The 19,368-nt window shown below is 44.0% G+C and overlaps 1 protein-coding gene across 6 annotated transcripts in view; it reads right to left on the reverse strand.

Moving 5' to 3' along the window:
* LOC138760821 (ribosome-binding protein 1-like) overlaps nucleotides 1–19,368 on the reverse strand; it is a 115,561-nt gene that overhangs the window by 47,747 nt on the left and 48,446 nt on the right. For all 6 annotated transcript variants that reach the window (XM_069931993.1, XM_069931992.1, XM_069931988.1 and 3 more), the window contains 3 exons: nucleotides 9,009–9,166; nucleotides 5,205–5,327; nucleotides 2,852–3,004 (listed from right to left, as the gene is read on the reverse strand). In XM_069931993.1, coding sequence (XP_069788094.1) covers nucleotides 2,852–3,004; nucleotides 5,205–5,327; nucleotides 9,009–9,166 — 434 coding nt within the window. The remainder of the gene's footprint in view (nucleotides 1–2,851; nucleotides 3,005–5,204; nucleotides 5,328–9,008; nucleotides 9,167–19,368) is intronic.

Consider the following 19,368-nt stretch of genomic DNA (forward strand, 5'->3'; position numbering starts at 1 on the left):
TTTAGTTTGTTTCAAGTTTCACCTGGTTTCAAGTTAAACTAAATCACTTTCAATTTTTTTTTAAAAAACACACACACACACACACACCCACCCACCCACCCACCCACACCACACACCCACACCCACACACACTATTTAATCATGTTATGCTCACTCTTCCCCAGGGGCCCCTTGACCACCAGATCGTCAACTCATGATTGCTCATTGCACAATACTAGATTTGAAATCCTGTATTCCTTCCATATTGGTCAGAGAGAATAGCTTGTTGCAAGCAGCAATATCAATACATACGTATCTCGGGAAACCAACAACGTCGCCCTGTGAACTTCACGTGAAGTCCCCAATCTTTTGGTGATGTTAATAGCCAGCTTTTGGATGCCATTAAAAAGTGTAAAAGCACTTTCAGACCTGTTACAGAAGTGCAAGTTGCTCACACCCCACAGGTTAGATGAAAGGAGCTGTGCTCTGGATGATTACAGCTCTTTGGCAGGGTATCTGTCCTCAGAGGCTTGTCTTCCAGTTGTATCTTACCCTTTGGAATGAAAAGCCAAGCCAGAGGTTTGTCTCGTCCCACCAGAGCTCTCCCTCAAGGTCGACTGAGCACACAATGGCGGTGGAAGTCACGAAGGAGGCACCGCTGGCTCGAGCTGTGGCCCAGCTGAAAGGGGTTGTGAAGAAGGCAAGAACCCACAGTGTGGGGAGCAGGATGGGAGGGGAAAAATAAAGGGATTAACAAACAGGATCAACGATAGAGGAAGGAGAGAGGAAAAACATTAATCAGACTATTAGTATTTAGAGGAACATGACCATAACGAGATGGGCAGGGGTGGGAGAGAGGGTGGGGGGGGGGGGATGAGGGCAGTCATTGGATTCGCCCTACCTTTTACCATTAACGTTACATAAATTCTGGCTTGGTTCCCACTGCCCTTGGCGCTGGGAACTCTACTTCAGCAGGCTTGTGCTGTCCTTGGCTCTCTGGAACAGAAACTCAGGCCAAGTGGCATGACAGCCTTGTCTCTCCTGGAGGATACTGAGGGCTTCTACATAACCCCAGCAGCAGGGTTATACAGAAAAAGTTGGGGCTGCTATAAATTGGAACAAGAGAGAAAAATAAAACAAAACCCCTGCAGTCGCCTTAAATCATACATGGGTTGCTTTCTCAGGTCCAGAGGCTGGAGTGGTGACCTGATAAAAATTTACCAAATGATAAGAATCATTTCCAGGGCAGAGTCTTTCTCCCCAGAATGAAAATACCAAATACTACAGGACACAAGGCGAGAGGGGGGAAACTTTAATGGAGAATTTATTTTTACATAGAGTGGTAGATCCCTGGTACCGTGCTGTGGTTGAAGAAGATATACCAGCAATATTTTAAGAGACATTTAGACAGGCATGTAACCAGACAAGGAATAGAGGGATATAGACCATAGACAAGCAGGCATGCAATTTTAAATGGGCATCACGTTCAGTGTAGATACGTGAACAGAAGGGGCTATAACTGCACTGAACTAACTATGTTCCATGCAATCTGAAATAAATTAAACAAAAAATGTTGTAAGGTCTCTGCAGGTCAGGAAGGAGCTGTGGAGAGAGAAACATTTCATGTTTCAGACTGAGGACCTTGTTTCATCCTCAAACCCTTTGTTAATGCAGTTTCTCCGTCCATATATGCTGATTAACCTGCTGAGCAGTTCCAGTGTTTTCAGTTTTTATTTCTGTTCAGGGTACACCTGCTCTCTTCAGGCACTCCCCACCCCCATCAACTAATCTGATGTTGATGGTGGGGGAGGAGGTAGAGAGAGAATTGGAATGGATACTTGTTAGTTAGCCAAAGTTAATAAAAGGCATGAAACAGAGGGCAAGGAAATGGAAGCAAGGAGCACAGCCTCTGAGGTTGAGCTGGCGAGAGTCAAACAGCTGTAGTCCTTTTCTCCTCCCCTCCATCTCTTTTTGGGCAAACCTTTTCTCCAGTGATCCATCCCCTCTCCAACAATCCACATAACTGCCCAAGGATATCAATCAGATGGCAAACTGAAACATGCAAAGTGTGATACCGATCATGAAGTTCCTGTAATTGGGCACAGTCTTGGAACACATTTAGAATTCAGAGTCCTTCTGTGTCATCAGCTGAGCTGCTGGACAAGATGGTACAGATCAGTCGGTCAGGTTAACCCTAGCACAGGTGCATAACAGTGGTCCTTGCTCCACTACTCTCCACCTCAGATGGCGTCACATGGAAATACACTGTCAGGGCAGGGTGGCATATCTCAGAGCCAGTGCAACGTAGCCTCTGCAGAGTCGGTGTCAGAACAAATCTAATCAGGGGCATTAGGGTAATCGCCCAGAGGTACAAACTGCTGTTCATGTGGCAGTTTCATGTGCTGTTCCTGCCGCTTGTGTTCGGGTGGGGAGGGGGCACAATAATTCATTTATGGGGCATGGCCCACAATTGCCACCCCCTCCCATGATGCTGATCTTGAGCCTCTGCCTGGATCCTTCACAGTTCATGACTTACCCCATGTATTTTGTGACTGTCTCACCCACAGTACTCATCTCATGCAAGGGAGGTGGTAGTCTCTGTATCATGCCCAATGAGACCCCGCCAGTCCAGAAGAATGACCATGGAAGCGTTGGGAGCATTCTACGGTATGCCTGGCTACATTGACTGGCAGCCATTTTGTTAGATACCCTGCCCAATGTGTGAACTATACAACCTGCCAGCAATGGCCAAGCCAGGGCTCCACCTTGCGGTGTCCCACCTCGCAGAGGAACCTCATCTCCTCCAGCCACCGGTGCCCAGACTCAAGAGCTTGCAGACATGGAAAAGGGGTAGGGGTGTGAGTGGTGGTACCTTAGCCTGAAGCTTCTGGGACTCAGCCACATGGTCCTGATAGCTGGCCTGCATACGACTCTGCATGGCCTTTAACTCCTCCTCCTTCATGGTCAGCTGTTCCTTCAGTTTGGTCTCATTGGCGCAGGCTTTGGCCTTCTCAGCCGTAAGCTCCTGCAATGGGCAACAAGGTACAAATATTACAGACAGGCAGTATCCACCCCTTGCCCGGTGCCCTCCTCCCTTCTCTCATCAACCTGGAATGTGGACGGAGGGTCTACAACATTGCGTGTTTGAAGTTTATCATGCAGCATATGCACTAACTGGTACACTGGTAAATAACCTTGTTATAACTGCCTGAAAGAATCCTCAATAGCAGACTTCAGAGGAACAGCCCACGAGCAGTAGCAGAAGCTGAGAGAGCAACTAGAATGAGAGCCGTGGACGTCTCGAACTAGGAAGGTCCAACCTTTGATGTTCAATGGCATTATCTTTACCAGATGACCTACCGAGGTGCTGGGGACTACCCAGCATCTGGGCCAGATGCATAGATACCACAGCTCCAGGAGCAGATTGGAGGCTGGGAATCCTGTAGGAATGACTTACCTCCTGACGCATCCAGGTCTTCCCTCCACTCTCTGGTCCAGTGCATGGTGAATGCACTCCTCCTGCCTGAATGAGTTCGGCTCCCAACATCTTTGAAGAGTCTCTACAGCATCCAGCAGCTGCTTGGTTGGCTCCCCATTATTTCCTCCACCACTAGCATCAAGTGGCTGAAGTGTGTGTCAACTACTCACCCAGGCCACTCTCACAGCATCTCCCAAACCCATTTTCCACAAGGCCAACAACCAGGGCAACAGATGGCTTGGAAGAACGTTTCCCTTTGGCTGTGCATCATCCTAATTTGAAATGTATTGCCAGCCTTTCATAATTAATGGATGCAAATCCTGCAACTCTCTCCCCAACAGCAGTGTGAGTACACAAGTCTGATGTAATGTACTGTATATATTTTAAAAATGTGTTCCTTGACAGCTAAAATGAGTCTTCAAGAGACTGCACATGCTGGAATCTGTAGCTAAACACAATTTGCTGGAGGAATTCAGGACATCAAGCCTGTGACTAGTGGTGTCTCAGGGGTCTATGCTGGGTCCATTGTTGTTTGACATCCATATTAATGGGTTGGATGATGACACCAAGGTTGGGGTGTAGTGAACAGTGACGAAGGTTTTCAAACCTTGCAGCAGAATCTGGACCAGCTGGGGAAAATGGGCTGCAAAACGGAATTTCATGCGGACAAGTGTGAGGTGTTACACTTTGGGAGGATTAACCAAGGTAGGACATACACAGTAAATGGCAGGGCAGTGAGGAATGAGATAAAACAGAGGACCTGGGAATTCCGATACATAATTCTCTGAGTGATGTTACAAGTAGATAGGGTTGTAAAGAGAATTTTGGCACATCAGACTTCATAAATTAAAGACCTTTGATTTTATGGTGAAGTTGTAGAATACATTAGTGAGGCCATATATGGTGTATTATGTGCAAGGTTTGGTCACCTATCTATAGGAAGGACATCAATAGGAATGAAAGAGTGCAGAGAAGATTTACAAGGACTTGAAGAGCTGATTTACAAGGTTAAACAGGTTTGGACTTTATTCCCTGAAGTGCTGGAAGAACAAATAGACAAAATTTTGAGGGGTATAGATAGAGAAAATGCAAGCAGGCTTTTTCCACTGAGGTTAAGACAAGAACTGGAGGACATAGGTTAAGGGTGAAAGGTGAGATATTTAAAAGAAACGCAAGGGAAACTTCACAGAGAGTGGTGAGAGTGTGGAACAAGCTGCCAGCTGTAGTGGTAAACGCAGGCTCAATTTTGATATTAAAAAAAGATTTGGATAGGTACATGGATGAGTGGGGTCAGGAGATCTATGGTCTGGATGCAGGTCCATGGGACAAGGCAGAATAATAGTTCAACACAGACTGGATAAGCTGAAAGGAGATAGTGGTAGACGGGACGGAACCAAAAGAGGAGTCTTCATCCTACAGAGAGCTGAGGGAAGAAAATGGGCAGATGCAAAGGGGAGCATGGAAGTCAAAGTGTGAGAGGGACAAGAGGAGGCAAATGAGAGAAAGCAAAAAGGAATGAAAAAATAAAGAGTGAGAGCGCAAAGAGCAATGGCAGCACAGTGAGAGAAGTGGGAATCTGAAAATTTACACCTGCCTTTTATCATTTGAGAGAAAAAAGCATATTGAAGCTTTTTTAAAAAAAGACTTCGTCAATCCAGTTGACAACATTCATCCGCAAGTTGGAGCAATTTGCCTTTTGGAGGTGAAGCTGATTGGTGACGGGTTCCTGGGGAGTCCATGGCCTTACCTTGCTGACCTCTCGAAGCTTGCTTCTGGCTGCGCTGGAGTCTTCCTGTTCAGCCGTGAGTTGCTTCTCTTTCTCCTCCAACTGGCGCTTGAGGGCTGTCACCGGGTCTCCTTTCTGAGTGGCCTGGCAGCCACGAACCAAGAGTTAAAACAGATTAGCAACACAGAGACTGCAGACCTCCAAGGTTCCGCTCTCCCAATGGGGGAAGCTAGCACAAAACTCAAGGGGGTCTTCGTCAGTGGTATCAGCCCAGGATTATCATGACATTGGTAGAATTTGGCTTGCTGACAACTTGAGGAGATTTGCTTCCTCAATGATATTAGGGCAACCAGTTGCCAACATTCGGCAATTTTCCCTTCAGGAATGAAAAGGATGTGATCTCAGCAGTGGAACCTTTACCTCCTGTAAGAACATTTGGCCCTTTCATTCTGCTGGACCATTCAGTAAGATTGTGGCTGATCTAATCTTGGATTCAACACCACTCTGCCACTCTCTCCCCACATCCATCGACCCCCCCTTATGGTTTAAATGCCCTTCAATCTCTGCCTGACATTTCATGGCACCACTTTTGACAGAAAGCACCCCAAAATGATTTCACAGCCTCAGAAGAAATTCCTCCTCTTCATGGTCTTAACCAGCCACCCTTAATTCTGAATCTATGCTTCCTAATTTTAGCCATGATGTTTTCCCTTTCAAACCTGCCTAGGTTGGTAGCACCCTTACATCAAAGTCAGCTGAGTTCGATCCCTACTTCCTACACCTGAAAATACAATCTATGACATTCTGACAGAGTTGGTCTGTTCGAGGTGAGGTGCCATCTTTCGGATGAAATATTAAACCCAACCTCATCCCACTTTTTTCCCCCAGATGGAAACAATTCTATGGCATTATATTAATGGGGTCTCCCAGTCCAAAGCCAATGATTAGCCCCCTGCCCTCATCATCTGGTCACTGGTCTCACTGCCAACTAGGGAAGCGTGCAGACTGCAAATTGGCAGCTTCATTGCAACACTGATTTCATGTCACCAGCCAAGAAATCCTTTGCAAGCCCATGGAGTAGCAAGATCACTTTTTTAATTGGACAATGCCTGATATTGTTCACCAATTCCTATCACATGCAAATGGTTCAGTTCTAATATCACCCATCCTTACAAATATTGGGATGCCAAAAGAGTCATCAAATGCGCCCTTTAGCTCCATGCAATCCAAGTAGATAATGGAGGGATATTTTAAGTGCACTCCTGGCCTGCTCCACTTCTACATAGTTGCCCTGTCATATCCAATGTTAACGAAGGGCATGCCTCCATCCAGCGTGGCAGAGGGGGCATGCTAATTAGCTTCAGTGCTGAACTGGGCCGTGGAGATGGCAGCTGAAGGAGCCAAGAATAGCCCCAGCCACACTGTTCTCTTCGCCATCCTTGCCGAACTCCACAGTGGGTGGCACACTGACGCCGGTCGGTCATGTAGCTGCAATACAGCTCCTGCAACCCTGGTTCAATTGTCATCTCCAGGGACACATCTTGCTGATAAGTTAACTGGTCGCTGTAATCTGGCCTGAAGTGCAGGTGGTGGTAGGAGAATCATGGGGGAGAAGAGCATGTGAGGGAGATTGGGGTTTACAGGGAAATTAGAGGGGGAAACGGGACTGATGAGATAACTCTGACAACTGGCCAGAGAGACCACTCAGTCCATCAAGCTGGTCAGAGAATCCAAGGTCAATCTCCTACTGATCAGTTATTTCACCCTGATCCCCTGTGGATCATGGAGAATACAGTTCAGTAGGAGAAATTTCTTTAGCCAGAGGGTCATGGATTTGTAGAGCTCGTTGCCATATACAGCTGGGGAGGCCTGATCATTGGGAGGAGATTGACAGGTATCTAATTAGTCAAACTATCAAGGGATATGGGGAAAAGGTCAGAATTTGGAACCAGATGTGAGAATGGTTTAGCTCAGGGTGAAGCTACGGAGCAGACTCGATGGGCCAAACGGCCTACTTTCTGTTCCTTGATCTTGTGATCAGGACTCATGGCACCCGTGCAATTCTGAAATAACCAAACCATTCATCCCGTCCATCCCAAAACACTCATCCCTTCTTCTTTCCTCACAGAAGTTTCCCAAAATCCTTCCGACAGCCCCTCCAGAACCTACCTCTACTATCCTTTCTGCCAGAACATAGCTGGCAGGGTTAAAACCATCTCACCCACCCCAGATCTTTTGCTTATCATCTTAAATCCTCTGTCTATCCACTCTTCTGGCATTAGAAATCTATAGCCCCTTTCACACTTGTATCCCACCAAATTGGCCATTCAGTGTCCTGGGATAGGATTGGGGGTTTGGCTTTTCACACTTGACCACTCCTAACTGGGGCAGTGAACACTTTCACACCTACAAGGAGCCATCCCCAGGATTAGGACTGTTCTATCTTCTACCAGTCCCATAATGTCGTCTTGAGTGATGGTGGACCTGCCCTAAATTCTGATCAATGTATTATGATCTTATATTTGAACAAAATTAATCATCTCTACTTTTAACATAATTAAGCTTTATGTACAGCCCAGCATGAGCCCTTCAGCCCCTAGTGTTGTTGTGCTGACCTATATAAACCTTTATAAGGGACTGTGGGAAAGTGCGATCAATAAATACCAATAGAGGACAATTTTTCAACAGGGTGGGAAAGTTAGTAGCACTATCATGTACAATTTATAAATACCATGGGGAAAAGCAATGGCGGACCTGTCCTCCCAGAATGCCATGTGGCAGAGAAAGTGCCATATGCCAGGCTGCAGGCACACAGCATTCATGAAGGGGTTTCTCTGCTACATGGCATTCTGGGAAGTCAGGTCCGCCATTGCTCTTTCCTGCGCTCTTTATAAATTGTGCGCTATAGCACTACCAAATTTCTCACGCTGTTTAAAAATTGTCCTCTATTGCTATTTATTGCTTTTTATTTCCTTGTTCTCTGTCTTCCTCTGCAACTTTCCCACACCAAAGTTTATAACCTTCCAATTTTAATCTTTTCTTCCTTCAAGTTCCTGCACTCACGCAAAAAACTTGGGTCATTTCAATCCCGCAATGCAATTACCCGTTACACACTTGCCTGATTGCAACACCGGTGTCTGCAGATGCCGCTGATTGTACTAGAGGGTCCAGACCATCAATCCCCAGTGTGAGAATGATGTCATCTGATGCCAGCGTTGAGCTGATTTTTGCTTTCACACTAGGCACTTTAAAGGCCAATTGGTGGTTAATTCCTGGGATCACTTGCAAGTGTGAAAGTGGCTTACAAATTATCTCACCCAAAAATGATTATTACAATTTTCAACAACTCTCTTGAACTTCTCCTTCACCTTCTCTGGCCTAAGATAAAGAAAGATCCCACAGCGACATAAAAGAATCTCTCAGAGTATTGTGATCATGTCCCTACCCACTTTCGGCACCAGAGGTGAGGACTAGATGGAGACAGAAAGTTTCACCCTCCCTTTGTCAGCATCCATCATCTGCCTGGAGATAGGAATGGCTTTTCTGACCATTCACTAATGGCCCCAGAGGTGGGAACTCGGAGGCAGCAAGATCCCCTTCCCTTATGGTCCCCATCTTCTCTGGAACATAGGCACCTGATGGAGAAACCTATGAACATTAAATCCAGCCACTCAAGTTTAACTGTCAATATCTGTAGGTGGTGGTTCAGGAAACCACCTTCCTTTCCGCTCCCTACCCACCACCCCACCCACCTCCCAAACACAACGAGGAAGAGGTCAAATCTACTGTCAATGCAAGGCTTGGCGCCAACAGGCTGCAGCCTACCGTGTGCCAGGTATCCTGCACAATGCCAGCCTTGTCCATCAGGAGCTCGATGAGTCGATGGGCCTCACCCTCGCTGAAATCCATGCTGCTCACTGTGGAAAGCAGAGTTTTGAAAGGAATGTAGAGAGGGTCGTCCAAGGAGCCATCGGGAACCGTCACTGGGAAAGTGGAACAATTCAGAGTTAGAACACAGGGGGCAGGGGCTGTGAACTGTTCCTTTATGAGCTTTTCAACATGTTCCTCACCATTAACTTTAGTGTTCATCACAGATCAGTTACCATCTACCAGGCTGCCCAAATGCAACCCCTGATTTTAACTAGTATAGGGTGATCACAAGTAAGTCTGGTGCTTGTCTGGGCTCAAGGCTGCACAGTTAATAACAGGGAAGGTGTAAAATTCAGGGTGCATTGGTTTAAAGAGTCTTAAGATGCAACTAGTGCAGTGTATTAGTGGTCAAATTCAGAGAGTGTTAATTGGGAAATGGCTATTCTCTACTCTGAACAGTGAGGAAAGAGAACAGAGAGAGAGAATTGAAATCACTTTGCATGTTCCCAACCCTCAGAGATTCCCTGAAGTCCCTTGATATTATCAATCAGCTTCTGAAGGACAGGGATGAACTGGCATAGATTTAGAACAATCAGTGTACATCTGGACAACTTGCCTCTCCATTATGGAAATCATTCCATCCACTCCAGAGCACATCCTTCTGAGATAGAGATCATTAGTGGCTGTGCAACCTGCCCGTGTAAGCATTCAACAGTAGGCAGAAAGCCACACCAGACAAGCAGCAATATTTTGCATTTGGTACTGAGTTTTGAATACTACAAGAAAGTTCTGGATAAATGCTGCACCACTATTAACATTTCCAATAAATGATACAGGGTAAAACACAACTTCATCTGTCACTCGTGCTTTTTGCATCCTTGAGGTGATTCACTTACAACCAAGGAATTTAGTACAACCATTTCTATTCACAGCAATGGTGTGGGTGGAGACAGTAGACAGCTTTTAAGTTCCTGAAAGTAAATTTTCCCAATGACCTGACCTAGATCATCCATATTGATGCAGCGGTCAAGGAAGGTCCTTCTGTTAGCAGCTTAGCCATACAAGGTAAAGAGCAAGAGCACGATTCCAAACTACAGTGTCACAGTGAAATGTCAATTAGTACGTAACAATAACAGCTTGAGACCTTGTGGTTGCTGTGTGAAAACTGTTGTTAAGCCCGTTGGTGCATGCTTTCCCACTCTTGGACCTTCTCTCTGAATGAAGGAGGAGGAGGGAGAAGAGAGCGCAGCAGGATGATTGCTAAGGCAGTGGGACGTGCAGATGGGAGTTGACAGAGAAGGTTAGAATGATGTTCTGAACTGCACTCACCACTTTCTGCAGCTTCTTCCCATCTTGGACAGAGCAGATCTGGCCCCTTGCTGAACGTATTCAGCCAGGATGCTTTTGATGGTGCATTTGCTGTTGAGAGGACATGCTTCATCTTCCAAGAAAGTGGAGGCATTGGTGAGCTTTCTTGACCATTGCATCAACATGGATGATCCAGGTCAGGTCACTGGGAATACTTACTTCCAGGAATTCAAAGCTCTTTACTGTTTTCACCCACACCATTGCTGTGGAGAGGGGTGTGGGCTTTGCTCTACCTCCAAAAGTATGCCAACGTTATGCCAAAGTTATGCCAATGTTGAACAATTTGGCCAGAATTAAGGATCAATCACCATTCAACTAGTGCTTTTCTGGGAATTTATTGAACACGTTCCTCAAAAAGATCAATGTAAACAGAACCCATATTTTGCCAGGAGCTGAAAACATCCATGTCAAGCTGGGCTAAATCTAAGGGAGGAGCAGAGGATCACGGTCAGTGCCTGACAGAGCAAACAAAGCATAATCGTGGGCAGCTGGGTTTCCTGGAAAACGACGACGACCCCACCACAACAAGCACTCTTCACACAATGCCTTCCACCCAGTGAAATAGCCCTATCTGGAACCCAATCAGTGAAACGTTGGGCACCAAGACACATATCACGATATTAGAAATAACCTCCAAAGGCCTCATGAAGGAAGCAGCTGTAAGGAGCACTCCCACTAATTTATAGTTGCAATTCACCAGGAAAGAGTATGGTCTGACTTGAAACCAAGTTGGCAAACATTCATCACACGGTGGTTGCGATGTGCCCTTAAATCCATACACTCTATCTTGCCGTTAAAATGCTCACATTACGTAAAGGGGCTCAGAAATAATTTATATACCTATAGTTTTTACAGATACGCGAGCCATAGATGAATCAGGGGTTATTCAAACACCCCACCACACTGCAGCAAAGATCAGGGAGGGTTTGCTGGTGCCCTGATCAATACCACCATCACAGGAATATGACTTCACTGGTGAGTGGGCACTGGCTTCCCTTCTTTGCTGCAATGGTTACACTAAATTCCTCAGTTGAAAGTGGAACACCTCAAGGGTGCAAAAAGAACCACATAATTAAAATTACTCTTTTCACTTAATGTGGTACTTTGCCAGACACGTGACAGTCAAATAGGATGCCGATGAGTTGGCCTTGTCCAGAAAGGCCTGCATCAGTCCAGCTGTCCAGTGACTTGGTTGAGCTGAAAGGTGTGCAAATGATCCATGGTGCTGAGTGATATTTTGAATGCAAAACTAGAGAGATTATGCCTTGGGACATTGATGTAAACAGTACTGATCTCATTATTTAAGTCAATGCACTGTATTCTGTGATATATTACCTCGGATGGGGGGTCTGTCCCATGAGGTTAGGGTGGCAGGCTAGGCTTGAATCTGCAGGAGTGCATTGGAATGAGAATGGTCCCAATTAGAAGAGATGTGGTCTGGAGGGGATGTAACAGGATGTGGAGAAGGTATTTTTTTTCTTGTGGAAGAATCAAAAACAAAGGGTCTCTGTTTGAAAATGGAAGGGTCACCATTATAAGGCTGTTGTCAGTCAAATTCTTTTTTAGTCAAAGGGCAGTGTGTCTTTGGAACATTCCCCAATGGGATGGTGCGATGGAAACAGTCTTCAAACAATTTTAAGGCAGAGCCAATTATAAACTCTGGAGATGAAAGGTTCCCACAGAGAGGTGTGGGGACAGAGTTACGGCTGCTGTCAGGAGGCACAAGAGACTGCAGATGGAGGAATATAGAGAAAAAGGCCAACTGCTAGAGGATCACAGCAGGTTCAGCAGCATCTGCACTGGGCAACAACAGAAGTCCTTGCCTGAAGAGTTTTTCCGAACATAGTCAGGGTTTAACGACAATCACCAAACTGACCTCTAATTGTATATTTTCATTCATTACTCGAGTCTGAACTCCCTGGCACATGGAGTGGGATTTCAACCCACTCCAACGATCCAAGCTGAAGTTTAGTAACCACGGCTATTATAGTTAACCCACCGCTAACCTCAGCACTGAACCTACAAACAATTTGTAGGAGGAACTCAGCGGGTTCAGCTGTTGGGAGAAAGGTAATAGTCACCTTTTCAGGCTGGGACCCTTCATGAAGGGTTCCAGCCCAAATTGTTTACCTTCTTCTCCCACTGCTGCTGGTTGCCTCGCTGAGTTCCTCCAGCAGATTCTTTGTTGTTGCTCCAGATTCCAGCATCTGTAATGGCCTGAGTGTCTTTAATGCTGAATCTACCCAGGTCACTCCTGATGCCATCACCTCCCAAGCTAATCTTCCTGTCATCCTCTCCTCTCCCCAAATCATCAGGTCTTGATAGACTGCACACACAGTTTTCAAGGAAGTGGCTGCAGAGATTATGGACCCAAAGGGTGAAGTTTTTCCAAAACTCAATGAATTTCAGGAGGGTAGCTACAGATGGGAAAATAGCAAATGTCTACGTGTGCATATATATGGATCGTGGTGCAGTCAAATGCAGTTTTGTTGAGTTCTAGATATATATAGTCAGATGATAATGAACTTGAACATGAAATGTGACTCTCATCAAGAAGGTAGGAAACTACAGGCCAGTTAGTTTAGTGTGCTAAATTCAGTAACCAAATAAGAGATGGCTAATTATTAACACAGAGCATGGAACAGTACAGCACATGAACAAGCCCTTTGGCCCTCATGACTGCCCTGAACATAATGTCCAAATCAAACTAAAACTCCACTGCTTGCACATGATAGATCGTTGATGGGACAGTGGCGAGAAGAGGTTACATGGAACACAGGTGGGGAATGGGATTGCTTTGGAGGCCAATATGGACTTGATGGTGTAAATGGCCTGTGTTACATGGGAACTTAGGTTCTGGCTACATGCCTATTGGTTGGGTTCAGGATCAACAGCAAACACAGCAGTGTCATTGCTAACAGCAAGTTCTGGGCTATGGTCCATTTACAGAACAAAGGCTCATTGGCCAGAAACCCTCCTTCGCCCAACCATGAGCTCCCCCATCTCTGTCTCGTTCCCTAATCTGGGTGGTAAACAGCTGTAGTCAGACACTAACTTCTTCACTGCAAACAGAGAAATGTTTATCTATCATTTGCAGATTGTTCCTGATCAAGTGTGGCTCTGGTTGCTCTGTGAATTAATTGTAGCCCAAACTGTTAAAGAATTGCCCAACAGGATAAGGCAGCAGAGACCAATTGTAAAGCCTAACCCAGTGGCAACACCTACAAGGCAGGAATTAATTAGGGGAAAGGGGAATGTTAATGTCAGAAACAGATCATTATTTCTAATGAGAAATGCATTGTTCTTTTCCTTTAATTTCTTCATATTTTATAAAAATAATTGATGGGGGTGGTGGGGGAGAATTCTTTCAGTCTAAGAGGCAGAAGAACTTCCATAAATACTTCCAGGTCATTGCAAAACACTTCACAATTTAAGGAACATTTTCTTGAATACAGCAGTAATTAAACAAATTTCATGGTCAATCCTAATATTTAAAACCAAAATAAAAGCAGCAGTTTAAGGAATGCTGAACATAATCAAACTTTATCAATGTGGTTTTATGAAAAGCACATCATGTTTGACCAATTTGTTCAATTTCTTTGAGGATAATCAAGGAGAGTTGATAGAGGGGAACCTGGAGATGAAGTATATTTAGATGTCCAAAAGGCATTTGAAAAGAAACCATATAAGAGTCTGAGAACATGATAAAAGCTCATTATATCTTGGAGGAAGTAGATTAGCAAATGGATATTTCACATTCCACCTCACCAGGCCCAATGTAATTGGAGAAAGATGTCTAACTCTAATTCAAATCCTCTGCCATTTAAGAGCAATGAACTATTAGCTTTCCTACAATTTGCCCGCAATGCTCACAAATTAACCTGTGGCAAGTTGTGTACAAGTCGACCCAGACTTCTCCAGATTCAATGATTAAAACATTCTACTTTAAACATTGTGACCGTTCTTTCTGCCACATTCTATTCCATCGGTCACTTCCTGGCCCGTTCACTGAGCATGCCTCTGAGTCCCTCTGCATGCCCCTCACACACACAGATTCCTGGAACCTTTCACACACCTTCTCAACAAGCAGCAAACCCAGGTGGGGTTTTGAAAAATCCTTTTTGAGGCCGGTATATTATCATGCATACCAAGATACAGTGAAAATCTTAATTTTTATACAGGAATCACCCAAAAATTTCCACTCCCCAGCAACATTATAGATTGAAAAATGTATAGAGAACCAAAAAGTAACACAACTAGTCACAACAATGGTCAAACTGAGTTTCTGGCATTTTGACATTACAAATTGATCAGATTCGTTTCTGCCATTCCAGTAATGTTGGTCCTCAAGAATCTGCCACAGAGATCGCTGTTTTGTTGGGTTGTACTTGTACAATCAGATGACTAAACTTGATTGATTCAACATCTACCACTACTCTCTGGCTCCTCCCACCCAGCAATTCTCAAATCCAGTTCACAACTTCCTGACTAACATCCTATGTGGGACATTGTCAAAGGCCTTACTAAAGTCCATTTAGACAACATCCACAGCAATTCCTTCAACAACTTTCCTGGTAACCTCCTTGAAAAAATATCCAAGATTGGTTAAACAGGATCTACCATGTACAAAGCTTGGGGCATGGCCTCATGAAGGACCTAGACAGACATGTTTTGATCAAGCTCTCAGTGAAGAGTACTAAAAAGATGGTTAAAACTTTAAAATTAGGCTTTTTTTTGCTAAAAACTTGATAAACTACTAAGAAACTGAGGCAACTGAGAACAAAAAAATGCAGCCAGGGACACCGAAGGAAAGCCTGAAAGGGAGCAGCACAAAAGTGACCTCGGGACCAGCAGATCCTGGCAGAGCTGCGAGTCTGGACAAGAACTAAATGTTATCCTGGAGAAAATGGAAAACTTGAGCAACCGATTTGTTGGAGTTGAAAATGTAATGAGAGACATGACTGAAAGGATGAGTAAAGATTTAATGGAAAGAATGACCCAAGCAGAAGTAGACTTGGTAAAAACACAAGATAAGCCACAAGTTTTGGAGAAAAATGTGAAGAAATGAGAGTCGGACAGACAAAGTCAGCTGGACAAGATCAACCACATGGAGAACTTTAACAGACAAAATAATGTTCGAATTATTGGTCTGAAAGAAGGAATCGAGGGAAGAGATCCGGTGAACTTCTTTAAATTATGGATCACTTGAGTGCTGGGAGAAGACAAATTTAGAGAAAAACTGCATATTGAAAGGGCTCACTGGACCCTGGAACCCAAGAGAGCCAGCAATCCTGGTAAGACTTTTGAGCTACCAGGAATGGGAGACAATTCTGGGAGCAACATAGGAATACTCTGAGCAACATAATGGTCCACCCGAGATTGACCATAAAAAAGTGCTATTTTTCCAAGATTTTAGTCCTACTTTGATTAAGCAAAGACTGAAATATTCGATGATATAGCTGGCAACTCTGAGGGTTGAAGTAGCAGAAGGTAATCAACGATTTTTCAAGACTAAAAACGAGGTGGAAGACTTCACACGAGGTTTATGAAAAGACTAAGGCTGCCAAAGAGGACTGTGAAGAATGTTTACAATGGGACTAAGTAAAAGTTGTATATTTTTAAACACCATTTTATATTTATTGTTGAAAAGTAAACTTTATTGAAATGTTCACGGTGAGCTCAGAAAAGAGAGAAAACTTGGGAAAAGTAGCAATGGTGGAGACTCTGGGATATTGGTGCCCAGAGAGGAGTGTCTATAAAAGATGGCACAAAAGGGAGGGGTTCTTCTTCCTCGAGAGATTCCGTGGGCTTTCAGAGTTTCCTGTTTACACCACTATCAGGGCAGGGACATTATATATGTTTTTTTTTAAATGGGAAAGATCACTGCATTATTTACAAAAAAACAAAAAAGGTTTTAGTGTTAAACAATATTTGTTTGAAAAATCAATATGGATAGAATGTTAAAATTTATTAGTCCTAATGTTAATGGGATAAATGGGTCATGAAAAGGAGACCGGTCTTGGCACACAAAAAAAATTAAAGGCAGATATAGTCTTTCTACAAGAAATCAGAACGTTAAATAAAAAAGAGGATGGGTGGAACAAGTAATATTTTCTTACTTGGCTCAAAAGCAAGAGGAGTAGCGATTGATATATATATTAGAATATTGAAGAGTTTTTCTATGTATATTTATGGAAAAAAATCAAAAATATTTTTCAAACAAGTCAATTTTATTGTAATTGTACAAGTACAACCTGACAAAACACCTTTCTCCATATCTCAGTGCAAAAACATGTAGATATACTATACAACCAGACACAACACACATACAGACAAATAATACTTATGCAGGACAAGTATTATATCTATAAAAATAAAAATAGTCTTGTAGAAATGAGAGTCTTAGATGGTTAGTGTGAGTAGTTCCTTTGGTTGTTTCTCACTGTCTGCAGGAAGAAGCCATTCCTCAGCCTGGTGGTGCTGGCTCTGATACTCCTTATATTTTCCCCGATGGGAGCAGCTGAAAGCTGCTGTGTGCAGGGTGGAAGGGGTCTTCAATGATTTTGCATGTCTTTTTCAGACAAAACTATCCCTAATCAGTTTCTGGCTATCCAAATAATTGTATGTCCAATCCAATAATTTACCTACTACTGGCATTACAAATTGATCAGATTCATTCACTGGCCTACAATTTCCAGGGTTACTTTTGGAGCCTTTTTTTAAACAACAGAGCAACGTGAGCTACCCTCCTTAGCCACACCCATGGCTAAGGATATTTTAAATATTTCTGCCAGAGGCCTTGAAGTTTCTACACTAGCCTCCCTCAAGGTCCAAGGGAATATCTTGTCAGGCCCTGGGGATTTATCCATCCTTATTTGCTTTAAGACAGCAAAGATTTCTTCCTCTTTAATCTGTAGAGATTCCATGATCTCACTGGTGGTTTTCCTTACTTCCACAACTCTGTGCCTGTTTCCTGAGTGAATACTGATGAAAAAACATTTAAGATCTCCCCATCTCTTCTTGCTCCATACAAATCCAACCACTCTGATCTTCAAGGGACCAATTTTGTGCCTTACTTCCTTTAGCTCTTAATATACCTGTACAAACACTTAGAATTTTTCTTCATATTGCCTGCCAAAGCAATTATCATGACTTTTTTTTAAGCCTTCGTGATTTCTTTCTTGAGATTTTTCTTGCTTTTTTTTGTATGCCTCAAGTACCTCATTTGCTCCATGTTGCCTATACCTGCTGTTTTCATCTTTCTTCTTCTGAACCAGCCCCAATATCCCCAAAAACCAAGGTTCCCTATGGCTGTGAATCTTGTCTTTAATCCTTACAGGAACATACAAACTCTGTGCTCTCATAATTTCCCCTTTGAAGTTCCTCCACTTACCTCGCACATCCTTGCCTGAAAACAACTTATCCCAATTCATGCATTCTAGATCCTACCTCATTTCCTCAAAATTAGCCTTTTTCCAATTTAGAATCTCAACCCAAGGCCCAGACCAATCCTTCTCCATAATTAACTTGAAACTAATACCATAACGATCACTGAACCAAAAATGTTCCCTTACACATATTTCTGCTGCCTGCCCTGTCTTGTTCCCTAAAAGGAGATCCAGTATTTCCTTCTCTTTAGTTGGTACCTCTGTACAGGTATACCCCACTTTACGAATACTCCAATTACAAAAATTCACTTTTATGAAGGATTTGAATGGGTTTTCACTTTTACGAAAATAGCCTTCAATAGTGGTCAATGGGTCATTTTGGTTTACGAAAGGTTTCCTAGGAATGCTCTAGCTTTGTAAAGTGGGGTATACCCGTATTTTGATTTAGAAAACTTTCCTGAACACATTTGACAATATCCAAGCCATCCAGCCCTTTTATAGTATGGAAGTCCCAGTCAATACATGGAAAATTAAAATCTTATACTATCATAACCTTATGTTTCCTGCAGCTGTCCGCTATCTCTCTACAGATTTGCTCTTCCAATTCTTGTTGACAATTGGGCAGTCTATAATGAGTGTGGTCATACCTTTCCTGTTTCGTTAGCACCACTCAGATAGCCTCTGAAGATGAGCGCTCTGGTCAGTCCTGCCTTAGCACAGCTGTGATATTTTCCCTCATGAGCAATGCCACTCCTCCCCCTTTCACACTCCCCCCTCCCCCCCCCCACCCCGTTCTATGGGGCCTAAAATGACAGAAGCCCGGAACACTGAGCTGCCAGTCTTTCCCCTCCTGCAACCAAGATTCACAATTCCACATGCCAATCCACAATCTGAGCTCGTCTGCCTTTCCTGCAATACTCCTTGCATGGAAATGGCTCACTTGAGAACATTTCCATCACATACAATCTGTTGACCTCCAACAGTACGTGCAATTTTCACATCATCCTTTCCCGCCTCTATCTGCTCTGGCACTCTGGTTCCCTTCCCCCTGCAAATCTAGTTTAAATCCTCCAGAGAAGCAGTAGCAAGCCTTCCCACAAGGATATTAGTCCCCCTCCAGTTCAGATGCAAACTGACCTTTGAGAACAGGTCCCACCTTCCATGGAAGAGAGCCCAGTGATCCATGTTCGGGCAGGGCTCAGCCAAACTATTGACCAAAAAGAATCATCCAGTTACTAATTAAACTGAAGGTAATGACCTAAACCCGGAACAGCCAAATTTAGGACTGATGTCCCAACCTTCCACATTCATACAGCCGAGTGTTCAAATATATTGACAGGAAGTTCTGTGGTTATGGATCACCAAATGGAGGTCACATCACATTTCCCATTATTACTCTGCTTTTGCAAACTTCCAATCTGGGCTGATGTGATGCGACATTACCATCCCGCCAGGTACAGCAGGATGGTCGGGCAAACTTATGATGAACAGTGTGTGATAGCTGATTCAGGGTCCCACTTCCTCACTTGGTCTTTGAACTCTCTTCCTGAACCTGCATT

Source organism: Narcine bancroftii, chromosome 4 (assembly GCF_036971445.1).
Source record: "Narcine bancroftii isolate sNarBan1 chromosome 4, sNarBan1.hap1, whole genome shotgun sequence".
Lineage (NCBI taxonomy): Eukaryota > Metazoa > Chordata > Chondrichthyes > Torpediniformes > Narcinidae > Narcine > Narcine bancroftii.